At 46.9% G+C, this 18,220-nt stretch overlaps 1 protein-coding gene across 2 annotated transcripts in view; it reads right to left on the minus strand.

Annotated features, from left to right (window-relative positions):
* Ubce2h (ubiquitin conjugating enzyme E2H) overlaps positions 1-18,220 on the minus strand; it is a 42,795-nt gene that overhangs the window by 17,861 nt on the left and 6,714 nt on the right. For both annotated transcript variants that reach the window (XM_076820417.1, XM_076820418.1), the window contains exon 2: positions 14,035-14,111. In XM_076820417.1, coding sequence (XP_076676532.1) covers positions 14,035-14,111 — 77 coding nt within the window. The remainder of the gene's footprint in view (positions 1-14,034; positions 14,112-18,220) is intronic.

Here is an 18,220-nt window from a genome sequence, read left to right on the forward strand (position 1 = left end):
GGAATTGCGAAAGGCTGAACCGTTGTGGCGTTAACGAGAAATCGTTCGACTGGAACGATGATGAAAATGGAGTCTATTTAGCGTTACTCCAATGACACTGACGAAGTTATCATAGTGGTAAAAATTACCTCAGTGATCAAAGTTACCGCAGTGGTCAAAATTATCCCAGTGATCAAAATATCATCAGTGATCAAAATATCATCAGTGATCAAAATTACCGCTGTAGGCAAAATTATCCGAGTGATCAAAATTACCCCAGTAATCAAAATTACCTCAGTGATCAGAATATTATCAGTGATCAGAATATCATCAGTGATCAAAATTATCCCAGTGATCAAAATTACCCCAGTGATCAAAATTACCCCAGTGATCAAAGTTAACTCAGTGATCAAAGTTACCTCAGTGATCAAAGTTACCTCAGTGATAAAAATTACCCCAGTGATCAAAGTTACCCCAGTGATCAAAGTTACCCCAGTGATCAAAATTACCCCAGTGATCAAAGTTACCTCAGTGATCAAAATTACCCCAGTGATCAAAATTACCCCAGTAGTCAAAGTTAGCCCAGTGGTCAAAGTTAGCCCAGTGATCAAAATTACCCCAGTGATCAAAGTTACCTCAGTGATCAAAGTTACCTCAGTGATCAAAATTACCCCAGTGATCAAAATTACCCCAGTGATCTAAGTTACCTCAGCGATCAAAATTACCCCAGTGATCAAAATTACCCCAGTGATCAAAATTACCCCAGTGATCAAAATTACCTCAGTGATCAAAATTACCCCAGTGATGAAAGCTACCGCATTTGGCGGTGCCTTTATCTCGTTCAGGTTTTCGCGAAAGACAATGTCACACTTAGCAGCATTGTAGACGATGCGCCGTTCGATACCAGCTAATAAGATCGCGGTAGCGTGATGAAAAGCCTCATTGTATACTAAGAAAACATTTATATCCGCAATCTACGCCCGTCAGAATTTTATGGTTGTTTTTGATACGTTCGTTGCGCTGATACCCGTCAGGAATCGTTCGCCAGTGAAGATCGTGATTTCTCGTTGCTTTGAGAGGAAGCAAGCGTATATCTTCACCGTTCGACAAGGCTGCTCGATTATGAAACAAATGCGCGGCTTTAATCCCTCGCAGCAGCCATTAGAGTCCCGTTTCGCACGAAATATTCAATATCCTCAGGAAAGTAGATCCCCGCCAGTAACGCTGCGATCTAAACTGCACGGTTTGAGTGAAAGAGGCATGAAAAGCGAACGCTACGACTAGATACTCCATACAGGAAAAAGTGCTGGAGATCCTAACGCGCCTACTATCTAATTAAATATTTTCCATCGAAGCTTTCCCTTGCGGCCGAGATGCCGATCCTCCTCAAAGGAATACAAGCCCCTTTGAGATATCAAACTGATACTCCATCTAACACTTCAGTAATTAAATAACTGTAACTCTAAATCAGTGTTTCCCAACCTTCATTGAGTCGCGATCCCCTTTCATACTATTTAAATAACCTGCGACCTCTCCTACCCAATATCAGGTAAAGTAAATTTAATAAGGTAAAGAAAAATAAAAAATAGGTATTTTAGAATATAATTTTATCTCAATATTATATCTATATTAATATCATTTTAAAAAAAAACCGCCGCGACCACCCAAAAACACTTTGCGACCCACTTAAGGCTAGAAATCACTGGTCTAAGCCAAAGAACTCTCCAAACAAGTTTCCAAACCCAATTCACCCACGCCACTCGCAGTTTCATCCCAAAAATCTCCAGAGACCTAATCAGCCTCCCAATTATTCCAATCACTTTTAAATTCTAAATTGTCCACGCACCTCATAATTGACAATCGCAACTATCTTCCAGAAAGGCCCATCAATCTGTATCGAGTCCTCGACCGATAATCGCCGTCCGCGCAATTAACACTCGTTATCACCAGGAATCTCGTATCGAGCGTTAAATCGACGTCTATCTTATTTCTACACAGCCCCGCGGCCGAGGATTCGGCGTGTTCGCCGGTGGCCCCCGCTGGAGAAAGGAAACAAAGCAGCAACGGGTGCTGTGCGACGGCTTAACGAACGGCTGGGGGGAAAGAAAAGCTGTGGACCGCTCGCGAAAACGGCGGGGCCGAATGGGAGTCGCGAAAACGGCGGCAGTTAGAATGCACGCGAAGTCGACGGAAATTAATTCCGCGACAGAGACGACAAAAACGAAATTACGGCCCGACCAAGGAAGGGGAAGAAAAAAGGAAGTGTCGCACAGCCGTCCTCTGTAAACGAGATTCCACCGACGCGTTTAAAGGCTCCGAGGGCCTCCGCGAGCAGCCGTAGCCGGACGATTATCGAGGCTCGTCAATGGAATTAACAGTAGCCGGCACTGATAACGCCGGCCTGGCGAACATCTTTTTTTATCTGCTCCAGATGCGTTCGGATGCGTGCTCGTTGTAAACAGAACGATTGAAATTACAGTGGATACAAGATCGCGGATTGTTCATTGAACAGCTGCTGACGAGGTGTCCGATTGGTCAATTTGAAGCTGATCGAGGGGACAAGGGGGCTGTGCAGATATTTTGCAATCTACACTGATGAATGTGGCAAAATTGCGAGCGAGCGATACGATCGATTTAAAGGGATAGAATTTCGCTGCGAACAAGACCGACCACCATCGAGGGTTCTTTTAAAAATCCTGAAACTTCATTGGCCCCCTAATCGAGTTCGAGCACCGATACTTTGCTCGGAATCTAATTCACGGCGGTTTTTAATTGCCCCGCCAGAAACAGAGCGATAGACCTTGGGCTCGGTGTAGCGAAATAACGAACCTCTGCTAGACAGCCTCCGCAGCTAATGAACTTAACGATATTATAACTATATTTCCTTCGGTGACTTTGTGATTGATCGACGAGGAACGAATACGCCTGAATGGATCGGTGTTTACCCCTTTCTCCGAGTAATACTGTGAAACGCAGACGAACGGTGAAGTTCAGGGGAGCGGTCCCGCTATGGGCAGACTTCAGCAGTGTCTCCCAACCATTTTCGAGTCGCGAACCCCTTTTGTAGTGTTCGAATAACCTGCGACTTTCATCTACCCCTCATATAAGGCAAGGCAAATTTAACAAGGTAAGGAAAGCATATTAAAAATAAGCATTTTAGAATATAATTCTAACCTACTAATATTTAATTACCTTTTTTCACACATTAAATACAGTTAAAGGTATTTAGTATATTTAATTATTTTATTTAGTATGAAGGTGGATAAGCAGCTTTTCCTTCTTTTCATCTATAAAAATTCAGTGTTACACGATTAATGTAACGCGGGAATGTAGTCACATTAAAATAAATAAATGCGAAGAATTATTAACTAAAAATAATGCTAATAACCGCGGCGACCGCCCAGAAGACACGTCGCGGCCCTCGGATTGGAGACCACTGCTTCAGAAAGAGGACCGTCCCGGATTTCGATGTGAACGAACGTGAACACTGTATTTACATATAAATTATATCTGGGAGAGTTCCTCTGTGGCGGATCCTCGTCTGGTGTGCCGCGCTGCTTTTTGTCGGCGCGCTTTTCGCGACCAGCTGAAAGAGGCGAGGGAGACAGCGAGGAATTCTGGTGGCGTAAACGAGTCGCGGAAACGCAAAGGACCTCGGCGCTCGGGAACACATGCTAATCAACGTCCAGCAGCGTTAAGTTGCGCTTCGGATTACCCGAATCGGCCGCGTAATTTGTCTTGGTTTAGTTAACGAGAGCGCGCTAGGAAGTGGTTCCGGGAAATTGTCGGGCGGGACGAGGCTGCTGAAGGGTCGGGAAGCGATCGGGGCGAGATTATGGTGGGTTCGAAGATGACTGAATCGTCCGATGGGCATAGTTTGGTCAAAAATAGGATTCGGGGCTCGCGGCGACGTGGTTGTGGGGTATTAATGGAAGCGGGAGGCTAGGAGAAGCAGCTTGCCTCTATAAACCTCTAAGACACCGTGAGTGGGGCAGCGTGATTTCAGGGTCCGCGTTAAAATTAATCTTGCGCTTGAATGGGCGCGATGTGCACGGCGAGAGACTACTAGGAAACGCGCTGCGTTAATTTCGTGGCTGTCTTCGAAGGGGAGGTGATATATCGACCACGGTTTAAAAGAATCTGTTGAATGCGTTCGATGGTAAGAGGGGCGTCGATGAAGTCGATAAATTCCTATCTGCTTTCTGTGGATTCGAGCAGATCCTGATTCTTCTCGAGCAGATCCTGATTCTTCTCGAGCAGATCCTGATTCTTCTCGAGCAGATTCTGATTCTTCCCAGGCTTTTAAACTTCTGCTCCGAATGGCTCGTGCATGGTTGCGGAGAGCGCCAAAGCCTCGCCTCGAAGAACAATAAACTTGTACCGTGGCCGCTCTGTTCTTTCGATCCTTTTGGATCCTTCTTTTAATGGCTTCTGCGCGGCCGACTCTCTGCCACGCCGAGGGGATCGCGAGAACTGAACAACAAGCTACGAAGAGGATATTTGGAATCCCAATTTAGAGCTATCTTTGGTGTCTGTGACCTGGAGCCGCTGCTAACGATAATGTTGGCGATAAGGATTCGATCCGAAGTGTACTACGATATTCTACTTATAAGTGGGTCCAACGTTTGCTGTACTACAGTTGGAAGAAAATCAAGTGGTCGCCTGATACGAATAAAAATATAGAAATACACTATGACTCGTTCAGTTTACCATAGTCACGGAATTTTACAAAGAACTGTTCGCGAAACAGCTGTCCACCCTGTAAAGTTACTCCATTCTCCACCCTCCCGCTATTGTAGGGGAAACCTGTCCAAAACCGTGTACCTAAGGTTCTGGGTCCATAACTTTTTAAATTATGAAACAAATTGGGTAATGAAAACGGAATTTCATCAAAATCGGTTAACGTTGCTGAAAATTTGAATTTCATCAAAATCGGTTAACGTTGCTCCGAGCTACAAACGTTTAAAGATCGCAGAATAAGGTCGAGAATCGCGAAAATTCCCGAAATCAATACAAACGGTTTTTTTTTTATAATTTTCATAACAAGCTCACAAAAAAAGTTTAAAAATCGACCTTTACTATTCCTTTCGCTGTTCCAACCAAATACATTTTTTTTCAAAACGACGAAACGCGTCAGTTAGCAAACTAATCCTTCTAGCTTCTCAAAAAAACTCAAGTTGTTTGGAGCAATTCTAAAAAAGTTATGCGATTTTAAAAACTGTCCGGATATTAATGCGAGCCACTGTATATGCTTTGAGATATTTAACGTGTTACAATCGGCCCAGTCTACCCTATACGATTTTTCCCTGGTACACGGTTTTGTACAGGTCTCCCCTACCAGTTGCAGCGCTATTTTTCAGCCTAGTGTACCAAGTTGTGTATCATATCACAGCTCACCATCCACTTGCATCGCCGATACCCCGCCCACGCGGTCCACAGTATCAAACTTAACGACGACTTGTCAATAATCGTTAGTAGTGCCTCCACCGTCACCACCCTCGATCGTCCGCCAAACCCATTTCCGCGCGTGGCCCCGTATCGCCCCCCTGGTACACGGAGCATAAAGCTACACGGGCTCCAGCATCGACGTTCAACAGAATCTTAGTATTAGAGGCTCGTCGCCAAAGTGGGTCACCGCGTGGAGCACAGTATCCCCGATGTGTATCGTCGACCGCCCGTTTACGGGCATTTCCAAACGGCCCTACGCTTTGTGCAGTAAAACCCGGCCGAACATGGCGGACGCGCCCCGTCACAGGCACCGGCGGGGCTGCTCGCCGAAGAAAAATGGCACCACCCAGAGGGTCTAATAGAAGCGGAATAAATTAACCTTATCGAAATCCCCCGGACTGTTCCCTACACCCCGAGCCTTTCTCGCTCTCTCTCTCCGCCCTTCGCACTATCCTGCGGCATCGTGGTTAAATCGGTTTCGCTCCAACGAAGGAAACGAGAGCTCGCGGTGACGAGAGACACTCGACCGACACGCATGCAACTCGGCACCGTTAATCTTATCAGCGCAGGCTGTCGCTTCTGCGATCAGACACAGAGCAACTTTTACTTACTGCCCCGGCGTAGTCCTCTAATTACGGAGGGAACTAGGAGAGACACGGATCCTCGTCGAAGGAGCTCCAAGGAAATGGCAATTTTTTCCCTCGATTAGACCCCGCGCACCGTTAGCTCCTAGGGGCGGACCGAATTGGAGCAGACGTCGCGAGGGAAGGGTCTAGAATTTTCCACCGTCCACCCCGGGACACAGGGTGAGTGTAAATGAATTTCACCGAGGAAGCAGCAGCGTCCGTGCGTGCCATTTAGCGCGGCCACTCCGAGGGCTGCCGCTGCGAGGCAGACCGGCGGTCGAGTGACTTCGCGTTCCGTTCGGCAGAGAGGCTTGTCCCGGTGCGTGAAGCGAAAAGAGTGCGCGGATCTTATCAGACGGTGTTGCCTAAGTCGAACGGTGTCCCATTCTTGGAAGCTCCGAAATAGATCTGCCCCTGTTCCCAGAAGCCGCGTCCGTAATGGTTTAATTGCAAAGGACTTTGGGTACTAATAACCGTGCGCACCGTGCAAACGATCCTTGCCGTGACTTCGCCGCGTGCACCTCGCGAGAGGAACGTTCGGGCGGACAGCAATAACGAAAATAAATACGAGCGCAAAGGGACGCGGAGCGGCCGCGTGCTCGTAACGCGGCGTTACGCAATTTTCCTCATTGCCGATGTAGAAATAAATCGTGGCGAGTGCCGTTCGGCCGCGAGATGGGCGTGAGCCGCGCGACACCGAGCCTTATCGTTCGGCGCAGTTGTTTCGCCTCTTCGGAATTTATTTTAAAAAAAGGCCCGCTGTCTCGCGGCCGTCCGCGACTATCTGGGAACACGGGCCCCCCTTGGAATATGGCAGGAACTCGCAGGAACGCTGCGCGCCCGTCGGTGTTAATAGTTGCAAAGCAATTCCACGATTGCCGGCACTTTCCATACGAGATACGCACGTTTCGAAGAGTTTCGACGCCGCGACGCAGTAGCGAAGCTTGGCTTGGCTTGTCTGTCTTCGTTGGTAAGGACGCGCGGGGTGCTCGAATCTTCTGCACCCCTAAACACGAGGTCCAGTTTAACACCCTGGAAATCGCTCGGTTCTGGGCAGTCGATTAAACATCGACGAATTGGAACGTGAATCTGGGGCGAATGAAATATGCGTGATTGGAGATGGAGTTATTGCTGTTCGATAAAAAAAAACAGAATTCGGGAGTATATGTGGTTGAATAAGGAGGTGGGTAGGGGTTGTATCTAGGAAATACGCAAGCAGGAATATAAACGATCGAAGTGGACTCGTACGAGTTATTCCACGTCAAAACGGATAGGTGAAAAATTTAGTTTCACCGATTCTCTTCAAAATTACAGCATTTGTCGATAACCTTGCGAAAAGAAAGTATACTAAATTTCAACGGCCTATGTCAAATAGTTTCCGAAATATTTCATCTTAGAGTTTCGAGAATTCAAACAAAATCGGCTGACGCGTCGTCACTTAAACTGTAATATCTCGGTCATTTTTAAAGATAATGTCACCGTCTTGGGCTCATTTTAAAACTGAAGGAATGCTTTCTCAAGAAGTGTATAAAATATTTTGTTTATTGTTAATAAACTTAACAGTAATCGATGTCAAAATTTCAAATTGCGATTTGAAGTCGTTCCCACCCACGGTCCGGCTTGAAAAAAAATACCATTCGATTCGTTAAGTCTTCCACTAATAAATGCCTTTTTCAAAAAGGGGAGAGATTTTGGGAACAGTGAATAAAAAAATAAAACTTACGATAGTGCACAATTTCAAAACACTAGCCTAGCGTAGGAAAGTATTTATATACGATGGGTTAAAACAAATTTTTCTTTCAGTATTTTTGGTATTCTCGAGAAAAATAGTAGAAATATCTGCTACCTACTATTGCTAATCTTTTATATGGTGAGCAGATATTCCTACTATTGCTAATCTTTTATATGGTGAGCAGATATTCCTACTATTGCTAATCTTTTATATGGTGAGCAGATATTCCTACTATTTTTCTCGAAAATACGGAAAGAAAAATTTGTTTTAACCCATTGTATATAAATACTTTCCTACGCTAGTCTATTGTTTCGAAAGTGTGCACTATCGTAAGTTTTATTTTTTTATTAACTGTTCCCAAAATCTCTCCACTCTTTTGAAAAAGGCATTTATTAGTTGAAGACTTAACGAATCGAATGGTATTTTTTTCAAGCCGGACCGTGGGTGGGAACGACATCAAATCGAGATTTAAAACTTTGACATCGATTACTGTAAAGTTTATTAACAATAAACAAAATATTCTATATACGTTTCGAGAAAGCATTCCTTCAGCTTTAAAATGAACCCAAGACGGTGGCATTATCTTTAAAAATGACCGAGATATTACAGTTTAAGTGACAACGCCTCAGCCGAATTTGTTTGAATTTTCGAAACTTTAACATTAAATATTTCGAAAACTATTTGACACAGGCCGTTGAAATTTAGTATACTTTCTTTTCGCAAGGTTATCGACAAATGCTGTAATTTTGAAGAGAATCGGTGAAACTAAATTTTTCACCCATTCGTTTGACGTGGAGTAGCTCGTACGTGGATTAAATTAAATACCAACGGCGCTGGGCAAGCTGTGTACTTGATGCAGCGACACGGTCACACCGTCTCCAACAATTAAGTCTCTCGATCCGACGGTCCGTTTAAATACATGATCCTCTAATTGTTCCGATCACTGCATTTCCCCCTCCCGATATGAATTCACTTGGCCGGCGCGGCACGATAATTCCGCACGCTCCCGTAAATACCGTGCAAACAAAGCGCGCAACAATTAATTGTTATTATCGCCGCGAGCGGCGTATATTAATCACCGAACGCAAATAATTGCGTTGCCCTCGGTTAATTTCGAGCCCGTGGACTAGTCCAGCGGTGGCTACGCGCCCCATTTATCTCGCCGCGGCAACCTTTGCTTTCTCCGGCAGCCGAGTTCTCCTTTCATGATCGCCTCAAAGAATTAATGAAATTATACCAGCTGTAAGGCGGGGGGCGCAATTTAAAGCGGGGCGCGCTGCGATCCGATTTAAACGGGGCAGGATAAACCGCCGCGGTTCGACTAATTAGCGACCAAGCTCGCAAGCTTCTCGCACCGAAATCGCGGCACTGTCAGCGCGGCAGCGGGAGCCGCATCGCCGTGCATCGTTCCGCGACGAAATCCGGCGATAAACAAAATCTCTCCCCCCTCTTTGCAGAGGAATAATCGACCCCGTCGATCGAGTTTATCTAAGTGCAACGATTATCCGCGAAGGAAGAAGTGAAACTCCACGGTCCGTGGCAGCAATTAGCGATATTGTGCGGTCATGTAGGCAAACCCGTCCCCGCGGATGCTGTCAGACAGGTTGAAGAGGCGAGGGCGTGGACGGTTCGCACTTTCGATATTACACGATCTTAAGCACGCGTTGTCTTCGTCGGAGTGCTCGTTTAAATTCGACGCGCGCCGCGATCACCTTTTACTCCGAGGCCCGGCCTCGCCAGAACGATCGCCGAGTTCAAAGGGACGGTTCTCCTCAGCGAACCGTCGGATCAGGGCCCTATCTACGGAGGCGTAAACAGGTCAACTGCCCAGAGCGGCAAAATTTGTTAGAAGGAGAAAATTAAAATGCATAAAAACGTAAAACTATTTGACAAAGCGGTAAAACGTAGGTAATAACTACTTACACGTTTGAATTTATATAAGGACTAAATTTTTCATAAAGCAGAAGGCTTTTCTAATTCAACAAATACCTAGAAAAAATTTCGCTTACTGTTAGAAATTATATTACAAAATAATTATTATTGAATTAAATATAAAGAGCGCCAAAAATCATTTCTGCCCCGAGCGGCGGGGAAACTGCGTCGGATTCCGCTTCAGATTCGGCGAGCTTCGAGCGAGGGGTGGACCCTGCCAGGGGAGGCTGAATCCTCGAGGGTCACGCGCGATAGAGGAACGCAGATCTCGCTGGGTTCGAGTTAAACGGGTTTGTAGTATCCGCGGGGAGAAAAATCAGCGTGTGTTTGATGTAGGAGTGGTGTTTGCCAATCGTGAATGAGGACCGACTGGTTACGGCAATCGGCGTAACACACCAATGACCACGCGATAAAGGCAATCGATTGCTTCACCTATCTGACGTGGCACAACGAAAATGGAAAATTCCCCGAAGGACGGGGCCGAAAACTAGTGAAATTCGCCGGGAAAGCCAGGCTGCTTGGCCTCCTTGCGGCGTTCCTCTAGGATACCGTTTGCCACGATTAATCGTTAGCTATGAATACCGATCCGTTATGCAGCACGCGCTGATATTTATATTCGTTATTATACCGGGCTCCACCGTGGCGTAACAATTTACAAACTGGCGAGTTAATTAACGATACGAGAGAGGGAAATGAATTGCGAGTGCGCTGGGAACGTACAGGACTCGTTAACATCGCGGAAATACTCCTGGGGAAGTCGAACAAACATCAAGCTGAACTTACAATTATTAAAATAGAAGGAGGCATTTGGTAAATACGCTGCAAAGTCGAGCGCGATCGTAAGGCGGAGATACTAATCGAGCAGTATGCAACAGAGCAGCGATGCAATGGAACCAGCTCGGTCAGAAACGAAGCCGCCACTAAAACTGTGCGATCCACGGTGCACCGTGAACGTGAAACTACACCTGCGACTATAATATAACAAGGCCCAATCTAGCTCATCCGCCGCTCTGCTCAAAAATGATTTTCACCACCCTCTATCTTCAATCACGAATAATTATTTTAAAATACAATTTTTCACAGTGAGTGAAATTTTTGCCGGTACTTCTTGAATAACAAAAGCCTATTGTTTTATACAAAATGCAATATTCATAAATTATACCTGTCAACCAATTTTGCCACTCTGGCAGTGGCCCTGCTTGCGCCCCCTAAATCGGGCCCTGTAATATAACTACTTGCTAACGAAAGAAGAGTTCCTCGAATCCGACGCAACTACACTGCATTCCACATTAGAGCATACCTGTTTCGCGCAGGCACGACCCTCGGCAAGCGTTGCTACGCCCGACTCACTCCCCACTTAACCAACTGTGTTTTTCTCCGTCGCACGGCCCTCTACTCTCTCTGTTAACTTTCCGTGCGGGACGTTTGTTTACGTTTGACAACGGTCGGGCCCCGCGTTTGGGACGTATAGTGCCTCTACGAGCTATAGTGACTGAGGTGTGAGGCCTCTCAGCGGGGTCTTAACCGATATCCTGCTGGGTATGGGCCGCTAAACGTGGCCTCCTACTACCTCTTGCAGGACTGTGCTTAGGGATGACCAGGACTAAACCGGGGCCCTAAAGATTAAGCAATATAATTTCGATTTTAATAAAATAAAAAAGAAATTGAAGAAATTGATTATGAATATTAAAAGACATCAATTAAGCTTTGCTACTGGCAATTAAAATTTGTCTCGTTGTCAGCACATATTAAATAAAAATATAGTAAGGTATATGTACTGCATTAGAACAGTTGTAATATAAATTATTTTATATTAACAACTTATTTTAAATTAAAATCACTGCATGTCTGGAAGTAATGTTGGAGACTTTACCCTTTAGGACCCCAGTTTTGTGCTAGTCTTCCCTAAACACAGGCCTGCAAGAGGTAGTAGGGGGTACGTTTGGCGGCCCGTACCCAGCAGGGTATCGGTTAAGACCCCACTGAGTGACCTCACACCTAAGTCACTATAGCTCGTAGAGGCACTATACCAGTTATTCCCTGGAAACCACCACGACCAATCGCGCGCGGTTCAAACCGTGGGTAGTAGTGGGGGCTGCGCAGATCGCTGCCAAATCGGTAGATGCGCCGGTATGCTCTTACATGGAATGCAGTGTAGAGGAGTACGCCTCGAACGGCCCGCGTCGCGTGCACGACACGTGGGAGCGTGGCTTAACGCGTCGAAAGCGATGTGTCAAGGAACTTTCGTCGCTGGACGGTCGTCGATCGATAATGCTTTTTGCACGTGTGTCGACTAGCAACGGTCGAAGGAAAGCGCGAATACACATGCACACAGGCGCGCGCGTGTGCACACTGTTGCATAAGTGTATCCGGTGCGGAGAGGAGGCGACCTTGGAATATCAAATGCCAGAAGCGTACAATGAGCACGTGAAACGGCGATTCGCGAGCGGCCGCTGCTCTTTCCTCGCGATCCGCCGCGGCCATAAATTATTCGACGTTTTCGCGGGGGCAAGGCTGCCGGGGACCAGGAAACGACGGATCGAGTTAACGGCGCAACGGGCTAGGGCAGCTGGCGAAGCTCGGCAAAAGCTCCGGGGGCCACCGTATATCGGCATCTCGTCCGTAGCGCGCGCGTCGGCCAAAGTTGAAGCGGCGATTACGTTTTCCCGCGCGTCTCCGGGGACGCCGAGCTAGATTCCCGGCGACGATTATCGCGTAACGGCGAAATCGCCCAGTCGATAACTCGCGGCGCCGTTCGGGGCGGGCTGCCGAACGAGCCGCGACCACCGAACGACCCACGGATCGGTGTTTTAATAAACTGCCAGCCGCTCGCGGTGGACGTACTAGCTCGTACAAAACGTCTCGAGATAACCGTCGCGATAAGATATTAACGAAGAAAATATGCCGCTGCCGTTTCGCCAAGGCCGCATCAAGGCCGCCCTCGGTGTTTTTAAATGGAACGTTATATTGTCGCAGTATCTTGGAAATAAGAAAAGTGGGAGAAACTCGGCGCGGCCCAGTGGAGGGATGTTCGATCAAAGGAAGCTTGAAGCAGAGCAACGGCACCCGGATTCATTTAATTTCTATTTTTCTTTTTTCTCGTACTTTCAAGATACTGGGAGATACCTTTTGCTGCCTGGTTGTCAGTGGCGGATTTAAGGGAAAGGCACAGGTGGCAAACGTTCTGAGGGGCCCATTTTTTTCAGGGAAATGAAGAGGTAGTTTACTGAAAGCGAGCTAACGAGGAACAGTGTTCAATTGATGATGGAATCACACAGATTTCTTTATATAGATCGAAAGTATATGTCACAAAAATGTAAATTAAAGATGCTCCCAACAGCTGGTCTGACCTTGAAAAATCAACGAAGGTGGAACAGGGGAAAAATGAAAAATGAGGGAAAGAGAATGACAAATCTGTTTGTTTAAATTTAAATATCTCTATTATGTGAAAATACATTATAGTAAATGAATGATAATTCATTAATGATAGATAATAATTAGGAAAAATTAATGATAATACTAATGATGTCAGTGACATGTTTAGACTGTCTCGTTGATCAAGGTATGAAAGAAACAGTGTTCGCTCGCTGCAGTTTATTATCGCATTGTGAAGTTTATTACTGCTTCAATCACCTTTTTAAACCTTCTTGTCGACAAGATTATCATAAATGTAATGGTTAAAATTACCCACTGTTGTGGTTTCATTAGTATTATTATTTATTATCATTAATTTTTTCTAATCACTGTCTATCATTAATCTATTATCATTCATTTACTATAATTTATTTTCATATAACAGAGATAATTAAATTTGAATACACAGATTTGTCATTCTCTTTCCCTCATTTTTCTCCCTTCCCCGGTTCCACCTTTGTCGATTTTTCAAGGTCAGACCAGCTTTTGGGAGCATCTTTAATTTACATTTTTGTGACATATACTTTCGATCTATATAAAGAAATCTGCGCTATTCCATCATCAATTGAATAGTGTTCCTTCTAAGGGTAGTAAAAAATATATAGTTTGAATAAAAGCATGATTTATTTTCTTTCGAAAATAGGGCTCTGCGAGGGCTTCCTCGACATGGGCCCAAACGTTAAACCCGCCACTGCTGGTTATTATATCGTGCGCTTATTCGATCTTCGCCAAGGAAGCATAGTGAGTTGCATCTCTTCTAATCGTATTCATTATCGAAATTCATTCTCTTGTCTCGTATTTCGACGATTCCACACCGCTACGCTCCGTGCGTACCAAATCGATGCAGCTTACTTGATAAAAATCTAAGTGCGTGTTATAGAGGTATAAAATGTTTATACTTACTGCCCCGTGGACCGTAGAATTTCACCGAAAATTCGTTTAATCCTCCTAGTATCGTCACCTCGTGCTTGCTTTCTATTCTGTGTTGGATCGTGCCAAGTTAAGGAAGACAATGGATCTGCAAGTAATTCTGAAAGGTATTCGGCTAAAGGCGCGCAAAAGCTCGTCGCGAGAAGTCCGCGGCGGCGAGGCCGTTCGAATAGCGGGCGAAAACACGGCGAGCAAATATTTAGCGTCGACGAGGGAAACGGTGCAATGAACTGTGGAAAACCGACGGCGGAATGAACCGCGGGCGCAGAATCGTGTCAGAAGTCCACTGTAACGTTATCTTGGCGATCAACGCGACTGAAACTAAAGCTCGCGTGACTCGGCGAGAACGGAACAGTTTGCGCATCGCGGTAATCGAGCGCGAATTAAAAACATTCGCCGGGGAGGGGGTGAGAATGGGGTGGGTTCGGCATCGATCGTACGAGCCTCGATCATCGATCCCGCTTGGCCGCGGTGAGGTATCAAGAGGACCTTGCGAGAAACGAATGTCGATATCTGAGCTTTTCTAAAAATAATACCGCGCTAAATTTTCGGGATAATGATACCGCGCTAAATTTTCGGTACTGCAATTCGAAGAAAGTGCCCGAGCACGGAAAGTCTTTCTGTACTTCGTGACGCAACACGGTTACACGTTCGCGTGAACTGTTACAAAATTATTTCCTTGGGAACTGTGACGAATAACAGAAGATTTTTTTTTTCTTGCAATTAGTACCTAAAACTCGACTGGGACCTTCTCCGCGGCGAAAGAAGCACCTGGGGCTCCGAGACACGAGGACAAGGGGCGGAATTTCATAAGTTAACTGGCAGCTTTTGACCTTCGCGTTTAGTATACGCGAAGTGTACCTGGAAATATCCTCCGCTGATGGAACTTGGTACGCGGACCATTTCGGCCGCATTATTTCCGACGGAAATTCACGAATGCGAAGGAAAGAGCAGAACGTCTATGACCGCGTCTGACTATCCCCGGGAACATAGCTCGCAGCGAACTATAATTTCAGAGACACGGCTCTCCTCGAACGCACCTAATTTCCCCGGCGAGCGGGAGGGCAGGGGAAAATGGGAACGTCGAGGTGGAAACGAAAACAAAAGTTCCCGGGGTGTATTTAATAATCCAGCGAGCCGCGGGGTCGGAAATTATCAAGCACGCGCCGTCGAATTTCAAGCTACATTTAATTTTAATCACCGCTCTTTTATTTGCCCGGCATCCCGCGATATTCCGTATACCGCCGGCCGTTTATAACTAGCGGCCAACGTTCCCCGTCGCGGGGAAGATCGCCGCGCGGTCTGCGCCCGTCCTGAAATTCATCGGATGGATTATTCCCGGCGGAGTGATTCGCGAGGATGCCCGGGCTGGCTCCCCTTGGAAAATGCCGAGGCGCGAGCGACGCGACTGGAACGGGGTCGGAAACCGAGTTGGAAAACAAGCAACGGAACACGCCAGAACGAAGCGGAAGAACGGAACCAACCGCCCAACTACAGGCGAAACTCCGACGAACAATATTTCGCGGGGCGTGCATTACATCGAGGCTGAAATAAAATGGGAAAGGAGAACAGTGGGCGGAAAAGAAAAGCTAGTAAAAAAGAAAGGGCTGTACTTCCGAAAGGGACCGGTGGCCGATCGAGGTGAAACTTGGTGGGTATTACGAGGGGTGTGGGAAGGCCCCAAATATAAAATTTCAGCTTCGGCAATTAATGCGTTCAAAAGATACAGGGGTAATTGTGCATAAAAGGGTACACCTTACCGATTTTTTTTTAATCACTTTACCACGGTTCCCCCTCTTAACAATATTTCTGTTGACTTATACCGGCACAACGCATTCCACTTTCCAACTTCTCCCGGGTATTAGTATTGGTTGGGGCTAGATTAGTGCTGGGGGGCCGCTAAGCATGGTAGCGAACCGATGTGAGTTTGGCGATGCTAAAACTGAGACTATGGTTACAAAATTCCAGAAATAAAAAATGGTAGGACCTGAAGGGTTCCCGGGTAGGGGTCCTGCACCAATGTCAAAAAAAAAATTGAAAAAAAAAATAACAATAATTTTTCATTACTAATGAATACCTGAAGCTACAATTTTAGATTTAGGGTCCACACCCCCTCCTCACCCCTCCCCTAAATCTCATCTCGATCGGCCATCGGTCTGGGAATAATATCCAAAAAACGACCTCCCTCTTCGTCCACCTAAACTGCGTGTTATAAATTAAAATGAAGACAACGTAGTTAAATACAGATCTGAATTGCGTATCTAATTATCTCACTCGTAGCGCATCCTGTATACGAGAATATCAATTTCAGACACTCCTTTGACTACCACAGTATCGGTTCCATCTACCTCCTTACTTCGATTCGACGCAGGTGCGCGAGTAAGCGGCACCGTTGAAAAGGAAAATCGAATTGCGACTATGTGTGTCACGTGATTCAACGCGCAGGGTAAACCGCTCTCTTGTTTCGGCAAGCGGTTATCCGCAAGCGTTACGAAACACTCTTTCGCTGTGGGGGGAGGGGGGGGGGCAGGTTCGAGGTTTGTTACGCGGAAGACCGCGTCCCCCCGTGGGACGCACGGCTTCGAGGATCTCTGGGCCTCGTGGCAATGGCGTCGGCCGCGAGCAAACAGGGACACGCGGCTGCAGCAACGCCAGAGACGCGACGCGCACGCCTCGAGCACGCAACGGGAATAAAAATGAAAAGCCGGCACGCGAGTTATGTACCAACTCCAACGGGGACAATTTTCATCGCGGGCCACGCCTGCCGACGGGACACGTTGCATACACCGCCGGAAGTATCGTTACGTTTTCGACGTACACCCGAGAAATTCCATTGTCGCTCGCTTTCACGAACGGCTCGCGGAAGTCGGAACACCGCCGCGATTAACATACAAATTAACACGGAACACACTATCTAGACGGGGGAATTAATTCCGTTCGAAGCGTTTCGTAACGTGATTATCGGAGGCCCGAAAGAATCGATGGGGCGGCGATCGATACGGATCGCTGATTCGCGGAGTAGAACCGCGGGGAAGGCAAATAAGATCGAAGGAATGAAATCGGAGTGCTGATAGAGAATTCTACACAGATCGATCTAGTACGCCACCACCCGGAAGGCCTGATCCCTTATGACTAGGTCGTATCGCAACCAGGAGCATTCCTGGTGAATGCTAAAATCGCGGAGCAGCTAATTAACTCGTTCCGCCCCGCACAAATACTGCGTTATAACGTAATACTGTGCATTACCCCTTGCGCACAGGTGTAATTACAAAACTTTCGCGTCGAGTCGATTCCCCCCTCGATTAATGGGTTCAAAGCTTCGTTTACGATCGCGGAAGAACGATCACGACAAATCTGCGTTACTGTCACGCGGATTAGAAATCACTCGATCGATAATACGGAAGAAGTATTGCTCCACCGAATCAAACTCGAAAAGACGGTTGATTTCGTTCACCTCGAAGCAAGGAAGATTCTCGAATCGCAGGGTGCACTGTGGACAGCAGGAAGAGACGGGAAACGATTGCTCAATCCCCGGAGGACAGTTACGGAACATTTGCTTCTGGCGCGATGTTGTTGTTTACTAAGTCGAGGCGGCCAGCGTTTCACTAACAATAAGGACAGCCCGACGGTCTGTCCCTCCCCGCCCCGGCCACTTCCCCCTCCTCCGCAGCTTAATCCATGACAGCCCCGTCCTTGTTCCCGTCCACCTTGCTGTCTGCCTCCCCACTGCGTTCCACTGGCTTCCACCGGCTTCGAGGGACCCACCAAATATTCCCCCACCAAACGAGACACGGAATATCTGTACTCGCGGCGCGTCGTGCCTCGGCGACGCGCGGAATCGAAATAAACTGCACGTGCGAAACGGCTTCACCTTTATCGGTCTATCCGCGCGCGGAGCGTAAGCGATCCTTCAAAAGCCACAGCCACAGCCGCGCTATGCCCTTGGGCGCGTTTTATTTTTGGAGAGGCGCGCCTTCGAGATCCATGCGGGCTTATCGGCGGTGTTCGATAATACTTTCTAACGCGACGCACGTTAACGACACGCGTGCCTCGGTCGCCGTTCCGATTGGAAACGTGTTTCGAGGGACACCAACACACCGCGGCTGGTCGAACGTCATTCTTTTATACACACAAGTTCCCTGTCTCCCTTCCTCTCGCG

Source organism: Andrena cerasifolii, chromosome 9 (assembly GCF_050908995.1).
Source record: "Andrena cerasifolii isolate SP2316 chromosome 9, iyAndCera1_principal, whole genome shotgun sequence".
Classification (NCBI taxonomy): domain Eukaryota; kingdom Metazoa; phylum Arthropoda; class Insecta; order Hymenoptera; family Andrenidae; genus Andrena; species Andrena cerasifolii.